We start from the raw sequence: 14,691 nt of genomic DNA on the forward strand, positions 1-14,691 counted from the left end.
CTTTGAAGTAGGGGCTGTTTTCTTCGTAAAGCACCATTTCTAACTCTTTAAGGGTATGATATCTGAATATTAACTGTGTAAAATGCCTCCCTCTTTCAATTATTAATGCTAGCTAGCATCATAATTTAAATCCCCGGGCTATGCAAACATCTCAGGTGAAGGAAGGCATAACTGCCTCTGACTGCAAACATTTTCCAAATGTTTAACAAGCTCTAGTGGAGTGTTTGTTATCTGCTCGTGTCCCTGACCTCACAGTGTAGAAGCGTGAAGAAATGGCCAGAAAGAAGGAAGACGACATGAGCATAAAAAATAAAGGGTCATATCCTCCTTAGGTGAAGAGAGTGGAGTAGAAAGAGTCTTGGTGTTGGGGTGGATGGCTCGTCTTGTACTTCTTGCTCTTTTAGGGACCAGCTGTGTGATTTGGAGCAAGCATCTGCCTCATCTCTCATCAGCTCATCATCTTGGCAACAAAGGAGTGACATTAGGTTGGCCCGGGCGATCCTTTTTGGCTCTTAAAAGCCCGTAATTCTTGTGATTTAGCCTTGAATCATCAGGAATTTATTGCAACATAATTATCAGTAGTTTGAGTTTATCCAATGGAAAAGTATGCTGTTCAGGTCTCCAAAGTAGAGAAGAGACCCAAGAAAAGTAGAAGAGACACTGAGCAGCCTCACACCATTTATAATTTTACTACGAGAGGTCAACAAGGGGAACTTGGTGTGATGTGCCTGGAATATCCTGAGAATGGAAACACAGGTGCCAGGTGAGGCCAGGTGCGCCATCTGCCTAGTCCCCAGGGCAAGTGTAAAGTTATCGTCGGCATCCTACTTGCCAGTCCATCTAGTTGGGAGGCAGAGTTGGCCTGGGGTCTCCCACCTTCTTGTTCTCTCCCACAGAGCTCTTCCAAAGCCCTGGGACAACCTGGTCTTCTACCACAGCCTCTTCTCAGGAAGCCAAACCACAGGAAGCAGAGTAGAAAGACTAATGAACCTTCATGTGATAAAGTTTGTCCTAAGAAACACTCTAAATTGGGGTCATTCACCCCAGTTGTGCTCCAAGAGGGGAAAGACCTCTTTGATCCAAAGAGAAGTTTTCTTGGTTCTTTGATAGTGCTCACAGAGACCTTTGCATGTCCTCTATAAGGACAGCTGTGATAGTTAATATTATGTGTCAAGTTTGCTAGGCCATAATTCTCTGTATTATGTGATTATCTTCCATTTTGTGATACAGTGTAATCATCTCTATGATGTGATCTGATGTGATCAGCCAATCAGTTGTAAGGGGAGTGTCCTTGGAGGTGTGGCCTGCACCCAATATGTATATGGGTATTCTGGCAAAGCTCACTTGCTTGCTCTGGATCCCGTTTCCGGCTCATCATCTTCTAACCTCTGATTCTTGGGACTTGAGCCAGCAGCCTGTTGTCTGACCTGCTGACTTTGAGATTTGCCGGCTTCCGTAGCCAGCAGCCTGCCCTCTGACCTGCCAATTCTGGGTTCATCAGCCCCTGCAGCCATGTGAATGAGGAGAAACTTCCAGCTGATGCCCGACCTATGGGCTTTGGGACTTGTTAGCCTCCACAACAGTGTGAGCCATTTCCTTGAGATAAATCTCCCTCTCTCTTTCTATACATATGTACATGTCACTAGTTTTGACTCTCAGGAGAACCCAGCCTAAGACACACCAACCTTAACTCTTGCTATATTAATGTTCTTAGTGGTAAACGTTGCCCACGTACTTAAAACATAGGCCCCAAGAAGGCAGAAAATGTTGTCAGTTTTGCCCACTACTATATTCTAGTGCCTAGAATGGCGCCTGGTTCCTGCTTGTTGTTAGCTGTCATCAAGTCGGCCCCCAAATCATGGCGACCCCATGCACAATGGGATCAGACCATTGTGATCCATAGGGTTCTTGTTGGCTGTTTTTTTCAAAAGTAGATTGCCAGGCCTTTGTTCCTAGTCTGACTTAGTCCAAAAGCTCCACAGAAACCTGTCCACCGTGGGTGGCTCTGCTGGTATTTGAAGTACTGGTGGCATAGCTTCCAGCATCACAGCAACACAGAAGCCACCACAGTGCTCCCAGCTGCCAGATGGATGGTGGCCTAGTCTATAAAACCAGGATAATTATAGTAGCCACCTCATAGAATTTTTATGGGGATTAATGATGCATATAAAGCACTTAACACAGCACCTGGCATAAAGCAAGCACTCAGTAAATGTTAGCAGCTGGTATTGTTGCTGCTGTTGTTGATTCCTAACCCCCCCCAAAAATAATAAAAACCCATTGCCGTTGAGTCAATTCCGACTCATAGAGAATCCTATAAGACAGAGTAGAACTTTCCCATTCAGTTTCCAAGTTGCACCTGGTAGATTAGAACTGCCGACCTTTTAGTTAGCAGCCACCAGCATTTTCCTAGGGGGCTAGAAATTGGTTCCGGTAGCTCCTTTTCTGCCTTCCTTCCCCACTCTGCTAGAACCCCCTGAGTGTACTATTTTGCTGACAGTCACTTCCTAGATTTCCTGGTGAACAATGTTTGTCCTTTAACACCATCTTCATGGCCTAAAGCAGGTAATACAAGTTTTTGATCAGAATCAGCAAGACGGTGTTTCCATTGTGGATTTTTTAGGTAATGGGTACATGGATCCATCCCCACTCTTTAAAGGGTCTGGTGGATTCTTACTCCTCTGCGGCTGGCAGGGAAGGGGTAGGTTCAGGCTGGGATGAGAAATCTGCCTATTTTGCTCATTTCTGAAATGCATGTTTGGGAATTCATGTGAGAGAGGAAGAGCTTGGCTGCGGTATTTGGCCCAGGGTTAAGAGCAGCTCTTCTTTTTTCTCATCTTTTGCCTTGTATCCCAAAGGCTATTAGGATTTCAGTTACGTTTTTCTCATCCGGTGCTCATATCTTGTGATTTTATGTCAGCTGAGAAAAGGAAGCCTCCTACAGATAATGAAAGAACAGCAAGAACTTTTATATCCTGAGGAAGGTCTCTGGAGAGTCTTTGTTCTTGGCACATCACCCTTAAGATAACCCACAGGAAACTGGACCAAAGCTGGCCTTGTGAATCTGGTTTATCTGGCTTGGAGAATGGAAGATCCCCAGGAAACCAAGTGCTTGGTTTCTTAAATGGTAATCCATCCCATCTTTCGTCCTTGTCTGGGGCCCCTACAAAGGTTGTCAGTTTGAACCCACCCAAGCCATGCCATGTTTAACTTGGCATAATGGTTCATGCTCATTTCCTAATCTCAAGGTTGGTGGTTCAAACCAAGCCAGTGGCACCATTGAAGAAAGCCTTGACCATCTGCTTCCATTAAGATTATAGCCAAGAAAACCCTATGGAGCAGTTCTGAGTAACCCATAGGTTCACCATGAGTTGGAACTGTCTCAGCGGCACAGGGTTTGGTTTTAGTTTGGTTGTTACCCTTTCTACCCCACGGTTCGGTCCAGAGTTAGGCAAGTCAGGAACCAAAAGAGGGTTTTTTTTTTGTTGTTTTTTGTTTTTTGCGCCAGAATGGAGTAGGGACTGGCTTCCAAGAGAAGGGAACCATGGTGGCTCCGTCAGAGGGATGGATGTCAGGACACTCGGGCTTGTTCTACCACAAATGAGCAGGGCCTGGTGATTCATGAATGAAGGGCTGGCTGTGTTGTCGGAAAACTCCTGCGTCAGGAGGAGAGATTCTGAGGACACTGGTCTCTCGTGGTCTGAAGCTGTTAACGCTTCAGACACCCAGGCGGGCCCCTTGGCTCCACAACCTCCATCTATTTTCACAAGGAGTGAATCTTCTCAAATAATTGCTTCAGTTAAGGTTGGGCAAAGCCCATCTCCACATATTGCAAACGCCTGTGTTTGAGGCATCAGCTTAAGCTCTTGAATGACACATGGGAAAAACTTTTCATGTTTTTACTCAATTTGTTTATTTCTCTCCGGATGATTCATTCCAAATACGTTTCTTGCCCAATGCCTCTTTCCTCAGCCGTAGAAAAGATGCTAATATTCACTGAATGTTCCCGACTAGTTGTTACTCCTCCTGAAGACTCTGTAGTTATCTTTCCAGTCCCTTTGTTCCAACACCTAGGTGACAACAGCTTAAAATAGAATATCTACCATTTTGGACAAATGAGCAGGTTCACCCATTAGTGCTTTGGTATTTTCTCTCCAGTTTGTGACTCTGGAAGGTTGCAGCTCTTCGAGTTGAGGCTTAGAAGGGACTTATTCATCTAGAAAACATTTGCTTCTTTCATAGACAGGCCCAATAACAGGATTCTCATTAACCAGACCTGACATCAGTGTTTAGGTATGTTGCCGGGGGAAACTCCCAAGACAGTTTTGCACATAGAGTCCTGTGTTCTCACTCATGGGGGGAATGTGCCCACAGAGGCGTATAAAAAGAATGTTCCCCACATGAGGAAGACTGTGGTAGGATGCAATCTCTCTGTGGATATGTAGAGTAACTCCCTAATGGAAGCTGATGTATAAGGAAACAGGGATAACAACCCATGTTACAGAGTTGCCATTTTATTGAGACACATGTAGCCTGGGGCCCTATATGCATAGAGGGACATCTTGCTTGCATGAGGTAGTCCCTGCCTGAGTGGCGCAAATAGTTAAGCGCTGGCCTACTAACCAAGAGGTTGGTGGTTCACGCTTACCTAGAGGTGCCTCAGAAGTCAGTCCTGGCGAACTGCTCCCAAAAGGTCCCTGCCTGGAAAACTCTGTGGAGCAGTTCTACTCTGCATGCATGGGGCCACCATGAGCTGGAATCAACTTGACAACGGCTACCAGCAATGGCGTGGCTGTACACACAGTTAACCAGCTCTTTAGTATGTAAAATAATTACGTTTTTCAAAAAAGCTTTTATTTGATTACCCTTGAAAAACAGAATCTTGAGGTACATTTCTCTTAAACTATAAATCTTTGAAGAAGAAAATTCCTTTTTTCTTAAGTCTAAGTAGTGGTTTGTACTGACATATAGTCAACAATATGGGCTAATGCCAAACTTGAGAGAGCTTAATGGAAGAATTAGGAACTACTCTGGCTAAGTAGTGAATAATTACCTGAATCAGGGAAGGTACACAGACCTAGGTCAGGATTTGGGAACATGGGCCATTATGGATGAGAGCAGGGTGATTTAAAGGGGTCATTCTGAGGGGAGACTGCCTCGATCTATCATTTTATCATTTTTACTTTCCCTTTCTAGAGAAACTCTGTTCAGATCATTCTTTTTCTACATTTCTCGAAGAAGTGCCAACTCATTATCAGCATATCTTTGTATTTGTGTAACTTCATGGGATCTCAGACAACTTTATCAACTCTGTAAAGGAAACAAAGAAATAGAATTTAACTGACTTCTCAAAGTTCACATAGTTGTATCAGTTAGACCCTCTTACTCATGTTTTCTGTTGACCAGACCCCACAGGTACCAGAGGTAAGTTACTGAGGCTGTTTAGGAAGGTTTGAATAGGTCAGCTCGTTTTAATCCAAAAGGAGACTCATCTAAGAGCCCGGCAAGGCCGGGGATGGACAGATGGTCAAACTTTCAGGCAGTGGGGATGGAGCTGCTGTCACAAGAGAACTGGCCATTCCAAGCACCTATCAGTTAATTCTGTGCTCAGAGCATGGGCTTATCTGCCCACCGAGGCCAATCCCAATTTAGAATGGATAAATTTTGGGTGCCCCCAGCAAATATTGGGTGTGATTGTTGGCCCTTGTCAATATCACAGCTGAGAGGAGTAGCCACATCATCCGCTTTTAACTCTCCTACCTCCAAACCCTGAGAAATACTTTGCAAGACAAAGCTGATGGAATATTCTGGATTAGTATGGGTAGGACATGTTTATGTTTCTCTTTCTACATAAAACTTTTGGAAAGATGCCAAAAGTCTGCAGTTTTACAGATTAAGAGTTTTATTTTCTCTGATTTGATATTTAAATAGATTACATATTTTTTGAGCTTGGAAAACAAATATTTTTTGTATATAGGTAGTGCTCTATTTTACCTGAAAATTTTAGCAGGTCTTTGAATCTTACTTCCTGCAGTTGTAAAACAAGATATGTTTTTTTAATGGTGTATATTAGCATGGAAGGGCAAGTCATTTACAAAAGTGCCGGACATGAAACGCTGTCCATTCTTCAGGAGGACCTACCATATCCGGGCTGCCCATGTAAAGCCACGATTTCTTATATAGTCTAAAGATGGGAATCATGAATTAATGACTGAAAATGAAGTCAGATGGAAATGGCTCTCATCAAATAAGAAAATAGTCCAGGAATTCTGCAAGTTTCTTTTCAAGCTGTCTCCACTGTCCTATTTTTCTCATAAATCATCAAAATGTTGCAAAAGCTCCAGCGCTTAGTTGTATAAACCCTGTATCCCAGAGCCACCATGTGATGGTTTAAGCAATCCTGGCTACATCCGTGGTCAGAACCTGATGTTCTCATCTTTAAAGATGGAGTCATGATAATAATACTCTATCCTGACCCAGGTTGTCAAGGAGCCAAATGATCTAATGGAGACAAGAGTGCTTTTTACCATAAAGTGTGACACACATATTACCAGTTAACCAGTTGCCTTCAAGTCGACTCCGACTTTTGGTGACCCCACACATGTCAAGTAGAGCTGTGCTCCAGAGAGTCCTTTAATGGCTTTTTCAGAAATACATCACCAGGCTTTTCTTCTGAGGCACCTCTGGGTAGTCTCAAACCTCCAACCTTTCAGTTAGAAGCTGAGCACATTAATCATTTGTACCACCCAGGAACTCCAAAAGAAAAAAACCAAAAACCAAACCCAGTGCCGTCGAGCCGATTCCAACTCATAGCGACCCTAAAGGACAGAGCAGAACTGCCCCATAGAGTTTCCAAGGAGCGCCTGATGGATTCGAACTGCTGACCCTTTGGTTAGCAGCTGTAGCACTTAACCACTATGCCACCAGGGTTTCCTCCAAAAGTAAAGGGATTATAAAAAAGAATGAAGTCCTGATAAACACAACAAAAGGGGATGAACCTCCAAAACATTCTGTCAAGTAGAAGAAGCCAGACACCAGAGGCTACATGTTGTATGATTCCATTTATATAAAATGTCCAGAACAGGCAAGTCCATAGAGACAGAAGGCAGATTAGCGGTTGCCAGAGGCCAGAGGGAGGCCGAGTAGGGAGTGACTGTTTAATGGATATGGGGTGTCCTTTGGGGGCGATGGAAATATTTTGGAACCAGTTAGAGCTGATATTTGCACAACATTAATTAATTTTATGATATTAGTGTCTCGTCTCAAAAAAAGAAAAAAACTGAAAAACATCACAAAACTGTTTAAAAATAAATAAATAAAAAGGTGTCATGAAGTCCCATAAACAGAAAATGCACGTTCAGTAAGTTTTCTTTAAGAATGCTCAGAACGTATATTATCCTACCAAGTTGTCTTTGTCACCAGTTCCCAGGGACAGGACAGTAAGCTGTTCGACTGGTTGCTCTCCTTGGGGAACAGAGGGGCTCATAGTGGCTGTCTGAGTTGCTTTCCTCCCTCCATCTATTGCCAAGGCTTGTCAGTTTTACCTCTGTGATAGTGTTCCCAGTTGTTCCCCCCTCTCCCCTCCCACTGTCTCCACTGCTAATTCGGGCCACTCTGGCCCCCTGATTGTGATGTTGCAAAGCTTCCTGGCTGGGCATCCTATCGTTAGTCAGCCGTCCCCATCCATCTTTCTTCCTGCCATCAGGCAAGTCTTCCCAGTCCATGACCCTGATCACATCCAGGCACTCCTTGGACCACAGACCTTCAGTGGTATTCTGTCAAGAGCAGAGACATCCCTGCTTCTCTGGCCATATAGGGCCACCCCCAAAGTTCAGCCTTTTTTGTGGAGGTAGTTATGGATTGTGCCCTCCACCAAAAAAAAAAAAAAAATATATATATATATATATATGTTTTGGCATCCTAACCCCTGTACCTGTGAATATAGTCCCATTTGGAAATAGGGTTTTCTTTATGTTAATGAGGCCATGTCAGTGTAGGTGTGCCCTAAACCTAGTCACTTTTGAGAAATAAAAAGGACAGATTGGACCCAGAAAAGCAGGCATAAATGGGGAAAGATAGGTACCCCATGGAGATTGCCAAAGAACTGAGGAATGCAGGACCTAGAGAAGCTAAGACGAGGGTTCTCCCTTAGAGTGGACAAAGAGAAAGCCTTCCCCTAGAGTCAGTCCCCTGAATTCGGACTTCTAGCCTCCTAAACCGTGAGGAATACATTTCTGTTCTTTAAAACCACCCATTTGTGGTTTTCTGTTATAGTAGCTGCTGTGGATTGGATTGTGTCCCCCCAAAGTATGTGTCAACTTGGCTAGGCCATGGTTCCCAGTACTATGTGGTTGTCTGCCATTTTGTGATCTGATGTGATTATCCTATGTGTTGTAAAGCCCAATCTCTCTGATGGTAATGAGGCAGGATTAGAGGCAGTTATGTTAGTGAGGCAGGATGCAATCTACGGGATTAGGTTGGTATCTTGAGTCAGTCTCTTTTGAGATATAAAATAGAGAAGCGAGCAGAGAGGAGAGGGACCTCCTGCCACCAAGAAGAAGTATTCGGAGTGAAGCATGTCCTTTGGACCTGGGGTCCCTGAGCTGAGAAGTTCCTAGATCAGGGGAAGGTTGATTACAAGAACCTTCCTCCAGAACTGACAGAGAGAGAAAGCCTTCCCCTGGAGATGGCACCCTGAATTCAGACTTGTAGCCTCCTAGAATGTGAGGGAATAAATTTCTGTTTGTTAAAGCCATCCACTCGTGGTATTTCTGTCATAGCAGCACTAGATAACAAAGACAGTATCACTAAGAAATTAAGACAGTGATAAATATATATATAACAAAACATTTCACATTTCAACAATGTTCACAAGTACAGCCCAGTGACATTAACTACATTCATTATGTTGTTCAACCATCACGCTTGGCCATTCCCAAATTTTCCTGTCTCCTTAATAGAAACTCAGTGTAACCTAGCATTGAGCGCTCCTTTCCCCCTTCCTCCTGCCCCTGGTAACCATAAATGAACTTTGGTTTCTATTCATTTTCCTATTATAGATATTTCATATAAGTAGTATCACATATTTGTCCTCTCGTGACTGACTTATTTTACTCAGTGTGATGTCTTCAAGGTTCATCTGTGTTGTAGCATATATTAGAACTTCATTTCTCTTTACAGCTGAGTAATATTCCAGTGTATGTATGTACCACATTTTGCTTATCCATTCACGTGCTGATGGACATTTAGTCCGTTTCCACCTTTTGGCTGTTGTGAATAAGGCCGTAATGAACATTGGTGTGCAAGTATCTGTTCGTCTTCTTGCTTTCAGTTCTTTTGAGTATATACCTACGAATCCAATTGCTGGGTCATATGCTAGTTCTAGAGCCCTGGTGGTGCGGTAGTTAAGAGCTTGGCTGCTAACCAGAAGGTCACAGTTCGAATCCAGACGCTCCTTAAAAACCCTATGGGGAAGTTCTTCTCTGTCCTCTAGGGTCACTGAGTCAGAATCGACTCAGTGGCAACAGGTTTGGTTTTTTGGTTTGTGCTAATTCTTTATTTAATTTTTTGAGGAACTCCCAAACTGTTTTCCACAGTGGCTGTACCATTTTACAATCTCATCAGCAACAGGTGAGGGTTCCAATTCCTCCACATCCTTGTCAACACCTGTTGCTGTCCATTGTTGTTGTCGTTAGGTGCCATGGAGTTGATTCCAAGTCATGGTGACCCATGTGATGTAGTAGAACTGCTCCATGGGGTTTTCTAGGTTCTGATCTTTACGGGAGCAGATCACTAGGACTTTTTCCCATGAAGCAACTGGGTGGGTTTGAACCACCAACCTTTTGTTTAGCAGCAGAGCGCTTAACCATTGGCCACCAAGGTCTTTGTTTTCCATTAGTTCAGCCTTTGTATCTAGCAGTCATGGACTTTCTGCCTCTTCTCCAGAGCTTTTCTCAGCCATGGCCTTGTGAGTGGGCAGGTCAAAGTGGACTGTTTGCCCAAGTAGGTGGGGCTTTCCCCATGGCAGCCCTTGCCTTTACTGCTTCCTTCACTTCTTCACCACCTTGACCTTCTGGGCTCTGAGCTGCCTTTTTAAGTCTCAGTGCCTCAAAATGGAAATGACTTCCTTCCCTAAGGCTTTCACTTGGCAGAGGGGCATTGCTTCCTTTGCTGAGCACCCATGCTCCTCTGCTGTACCCTCACCTACCCTGCCCACCGTCTGCCTTGCACCATTGCTCTGTGTGTGCATGTACAAAGGGGAAAAGTTTGTCCAGAACCACCCATCCGGTGAGCTGTGGAGCTGATCTTTAAACCCCAGCCTTCCCTGCCTCAGAGCCTGAGCCCTGGATGCGTGTTCAGTAACTGCCTTCCTGTTGGCTTTGGCCTACCTCTTTTTACCCCTCCTCATGCCCTACTGGCACATTGCCTCTGTGTGTAATAGAATATCAGTAAATGTTTCTAGAATATGCAGCAATTGATCTTTACTAGGAGGTTATCTCTTTAGAGAGATTACCAACTCACTTTGTTTAAGTGATAATCAAAGCACTAATACAGAAAAAGATGCAATCATACTTAACTTCTGTATTGAATTTTTGTGTGACCAGTATAGTCCCACTAAACATAAACACTAATTTGGAAGCCTTTTGGCCAAATATCCTTTCTCAGTTCTCACTAAGAGACCTTTTCCTAGTCTTTCTTTCCTCAAACTCAAAGTATTTATATCTGTGCAACTGATTTTGAACTTAATTATGTGCTATTTTGGGTTATTTCTTAAACTATTCCTTTGGTTTTATACATTAATGTAATGGCAGTGCCCCAATGGTAAAAAAAAAAAAAAATGAATGAATACAATCTCCTTCTTGGTAAATCATCAATAAGTTTTTAAAAAGATGTTGTATGAATCCTTTGGAATTATTTTTCTCAGAAGAGTAGTTTTCTTTTTTTTTAAGTACTGTCCATCTAGCTGATAAGCCAGCATTCCAGTTTTAACCTCTAGTAATCTTAAGATGGAAACCCTGGGGGTGTAGTGGTTAAGTGCTAGGGCTGCTAACCAAAGGGTTGGCAGTTCAAATCCGCCAGGCGCTCCTTGGAAACTCTATGGGGCAGCTTTACTCTGTCCTGTAGGGTTGCTCTGAGTCGGAATCGACTGGACGGTACGGGGTTTGGGTTTAATCTTAAGATCTTTTACTCTATTATTTTCATAACCAGATATCTAGCAGGTTAAAAATTGTTTAGGATGAAAAATAACTGGCCATTGCTGTAATTTTTTGTTTTTTGGAAGTTATCTTTGGAAGGAAAATAATTATGCTTTAGGCCATAATTTATAAAGAACAATTTTTGCATCCTTGGCGTTTGCTAGAAACAAACAGCACACGTGAAATCAAATATTGAGAGTTCTGGAAAGAGAATCAGTCTAGGAGATAAGTTTAATAAAAATTGTATTTTTCCAGTGTAGCCTCCTTTTGACTCTCATCTGTCATTGAATTTATGTACCTTTGGTTGAAAATATAATGCGAGTGACTTGATTCCTGATTTTAAAAAGAAATGCCAGCTTATGTTAAAAGATCAAGATTAGCAATTCCAATTTGAGTTAAAGAGGTGGGTGGGGAGAGGAAGAGTAATTTTCTCGAAATTAATATTTTTTTTAAATCCAACTCGATTTAAAAAATTTAAATGTGTTTGCCCAGTGGGCAGTTTTTTAGGGAGAACAGGTAGAATTTCTGATAACAGTTACTCTCTACAGGTCAAGAAAGAGGCTGTTCCATCCTCCCAGTGTGACCATTAGAGAATATCTACTCACTTAATTGAGCCCTGGTGGCATAGTGTTTAAAGCACTTGGCTGCCAAAAGGTTGGTGGTTCGAACCCACCAGCAGCTCCATGGGAGAAAGATGTGGTGGTCTGCTTCCATAAAGATTATAGTCTTAGAAACCCTATGGGGAATTTCTACTCTGTCCTTTATGGCCACTAGGAGTCAGAATTAATTCAAAAGCAAAGGGTTCCTCACTTAACTAGAATGAAGAGCCTACTGCTGACCTCTTCCCTTTTCTCCCTCTCTTCGCTGCAGGTTACCTATCTGGGAAAAGTTTCCACCACGGGCATGCAGTTTTTTTCTGGCTGCACAGAAAAGCCAGTCATTGAGCTCTGGAAGAAGCACACACTAGCCCAAGAAGACGTCTTCCCAGCCAATGCTCTCCTGGAAATCCGTCCCTTCCAAGTGTGGCTCCATCACCTCGACCACAAAGGTGAGGCCACCATCCACATGGATACCTTTCAGGTGGCCCGTATTGCCTACTGCACAGCCGACCATACCGTGAGCCCCAACATCTTCGCCTGGGTGTACAGGGAGATCAATGACGACTTGTCGTACCAGATGGACTGCCATGCTGTTGAGTGCGAGAGCAAGCTTGAGGCCAAGAAGCTGGCCCACGCCATGATGGAGGCCTTCAGGAAGACTTTCCACAGTATGAAGAGTGATGGCCGGATCCACAGGAACAGCTCCTCCAAAGAGGTGTCCCAGGAATTGGAATCTGATGACGGCTGAATGGACTTAGGATGCTTCAGCAGAGGCAGCAATGGTCAAGGAATTCAAGATGATAGATGAATAATCAATGATTCAAATTTGGGATGAAAAGACTGCCAAACTCTTGGCCGACCACACTTTTTAAATTCAGAAGAGCAATTCTAAATCTAAAGAAATGTATCATTAAAGTAATTACGTTGCATTGAAATCTGCTGCTGCTGTGACTGTGAGGAGAGTGGGTGTGTGGATGGGGAGGAAGGTTCTAGACTCTCTTCTTCTTTTTTTTCCTTATTTTCCAGTGCCTCCCTCTGGGAGCTTTCCATGCCGACTTTCACCACTCTCAGGCAAATACTCTGTGGCTGTCATTTGATGAATCATTCCAATTTGCCTTATGAAACCCAGCAAGAATGTTAGATGCACCTACGTTATCCATCGTAAGAGGGTGGAGAGGCTGATGTGGGTGCAAAGGCTGAAAGAGTGCCTCAGGATGATTCTGAGAGCTCCACCACCCCCATGGCATGTCTCCTCAGTATGGGGACCAGCACAGCCATCACTGAGCTTTATGACTAACAACCCAATAGTTGGCAGTTAATTCACAGTTAAAGACAATGCTTTTATTACATAAATATATCAACTAGTACCCTTTTATTGTATTCACATCATCTATTTTCTTAGAAGACTTGCAATTACTAATTATCCCTTCCCTCTTCCTGCCCTCCCTGCCCTCCTTCCCCTTCCAACCCAAGCCAACATCCCTAGACAGATGGATTCTCAACATACACTGCAGGACACCAAAAGGGAAGAAAATAACCAAGCAAATGAAATAAATAAACAATCCAACCAACTGGCCACAACAACAGAAATTGTGGAAAAAGAGAAGGAGTTATCAAACAAGTGGACAAACTCCATGCATGCAGTCCTTTTTTCAGCCCTGGTTTGTGGTAACTTATTCCATTTGATGGAGCCCTGGTGGCACAGTGGTTAAGATCTCAGCTGCTAACCAAAAGGTTGGCAGTTCAAATCTACCAGCTGCTCCTTGGAAACCCTAGAGGGGCAGTTCTACTCTGTCCTATAGGGTTGCTGAGTTGGAATTGACTCAAAGGCAACGAGTTTGGTTTTTTGATTTTTGGTATTCCATTTGATGGTCCTGGCTGTTGAATCCTTTAGAGCAAGCTTCAAGTCTGATGGGGAATTACCAAGGAAGCCTTGCTCCCATCACTCACCATTGCACTCAATTAGGGAATCAGATCTCTAAATTTGGCTTGTCTGGAGAAGCCATGTGCATCTGAATCTAAAGGGAAATCTGTCCTGTTATCGTAAAATTGGGGATATCTTAGGGTCACAGTTGCCAGTTCATGATTTCTAACGAGAAGTTCTCATGACAAAAGCCTGGGATTTCTGAGTTTCATGGATCTTTAGATGTTATAAGTGCAGAGTCAACATTGAATAAAATGGAAAGGATTTGTTAAAATGCATATATTTAAGGCTGAGAGCAGATGACTGGTTTTCCAGGTAGTGCTGCTCTTTTCCAGAAGTCTGTTTTGAATCCTGGTAATGTTAGGGGCACTGGCGCACCTTACAGAAGCCTTAAATGAACGCTAAAGAAATCCAGAGAGCGGTGGTGTCAGCGTTTGGTCTGTGTATCTGTGTGCCCGTGTATGCGTCTGTGTGTGTGTATGCGTGCTCCCCGTGCGTGGGTCCCGTGTTAAGGCATGTAGAATAAGCATGGAGTATACTGAGGAGGACTCACCTATTGAAGACACGCTGTTGCTTTACGACATATGTAAACTATTCTTGAGCATAAATGCCTTCACTCTTTAATAAAAATATGTTTGCGTTAATAAAGCTGAAGACTTTGGTGGTTTCTTTTGTCTTTCCCTTTTTAAGCAATGGAAGCCTGAAGAACAGAATAGATCGCACTGAGTAAATAGGATAATTCCATCTCAAAATATTGTTAAGCTTGGCCACAAATAACTCATTCCATGATTGTGTGTGTTTTTTTAATCTTCAGTTCTGTGTACTAGTGCTCAATTTATTTTCAGTTGCCACCCTTTAATTGAGATGGTAGCTTATCAACAGTTGAACTAGTTATTTAGTCTGGTAAATTTATTTCTGAGGAGATTCTTCCTGAACATATTGCAAATGATGGTTATTTATATAATCCTGTGTA

The 14,691-nt window shown here is 43.2% G+C and overlaps 1 protein-coding gene across 1 annotated transcript in view; it reads left to right on the forward strand.

Annotated features, from left to right (window-relative positions):
* The window catches only part of PID1 (phosphotyrosine interaction domain containing 1), a 262,026-nt gene extending 247,621 nt beyond the window's left edge, over nt 1–14,405 (forward strand). Inside the window, exon 3 of the mRNA XM_010597633.3 lies at nt 12,066–14,405. Coding sequence (XP_010595935.1) covers nt 12,066–12,542 — 477 coding nt within the window. The 3' untranslated portion in view covers nt 12,543–14,405. The remainder of the gene's footprint in view (nt 1–12,065) is intronic.
* The last annotated feature ends 286 nt before the right edge of the window (nt 14,406–14,691 follow it).

Source organism: Loxodonta africana, chromosome 6, assembly GCF_030014295.1.
Source record: "Loxodonta africana isolate mLoxAfr1 chromosome 6, mLoxAfr1.hap2, whole genome shotgun sequence".
Lineage (NCBI taxonomy): Eukaryota > Metazoa > Chordata > Mammalia > Proboscidea > Elephantidae > Loxodonta > Loxodonta africana.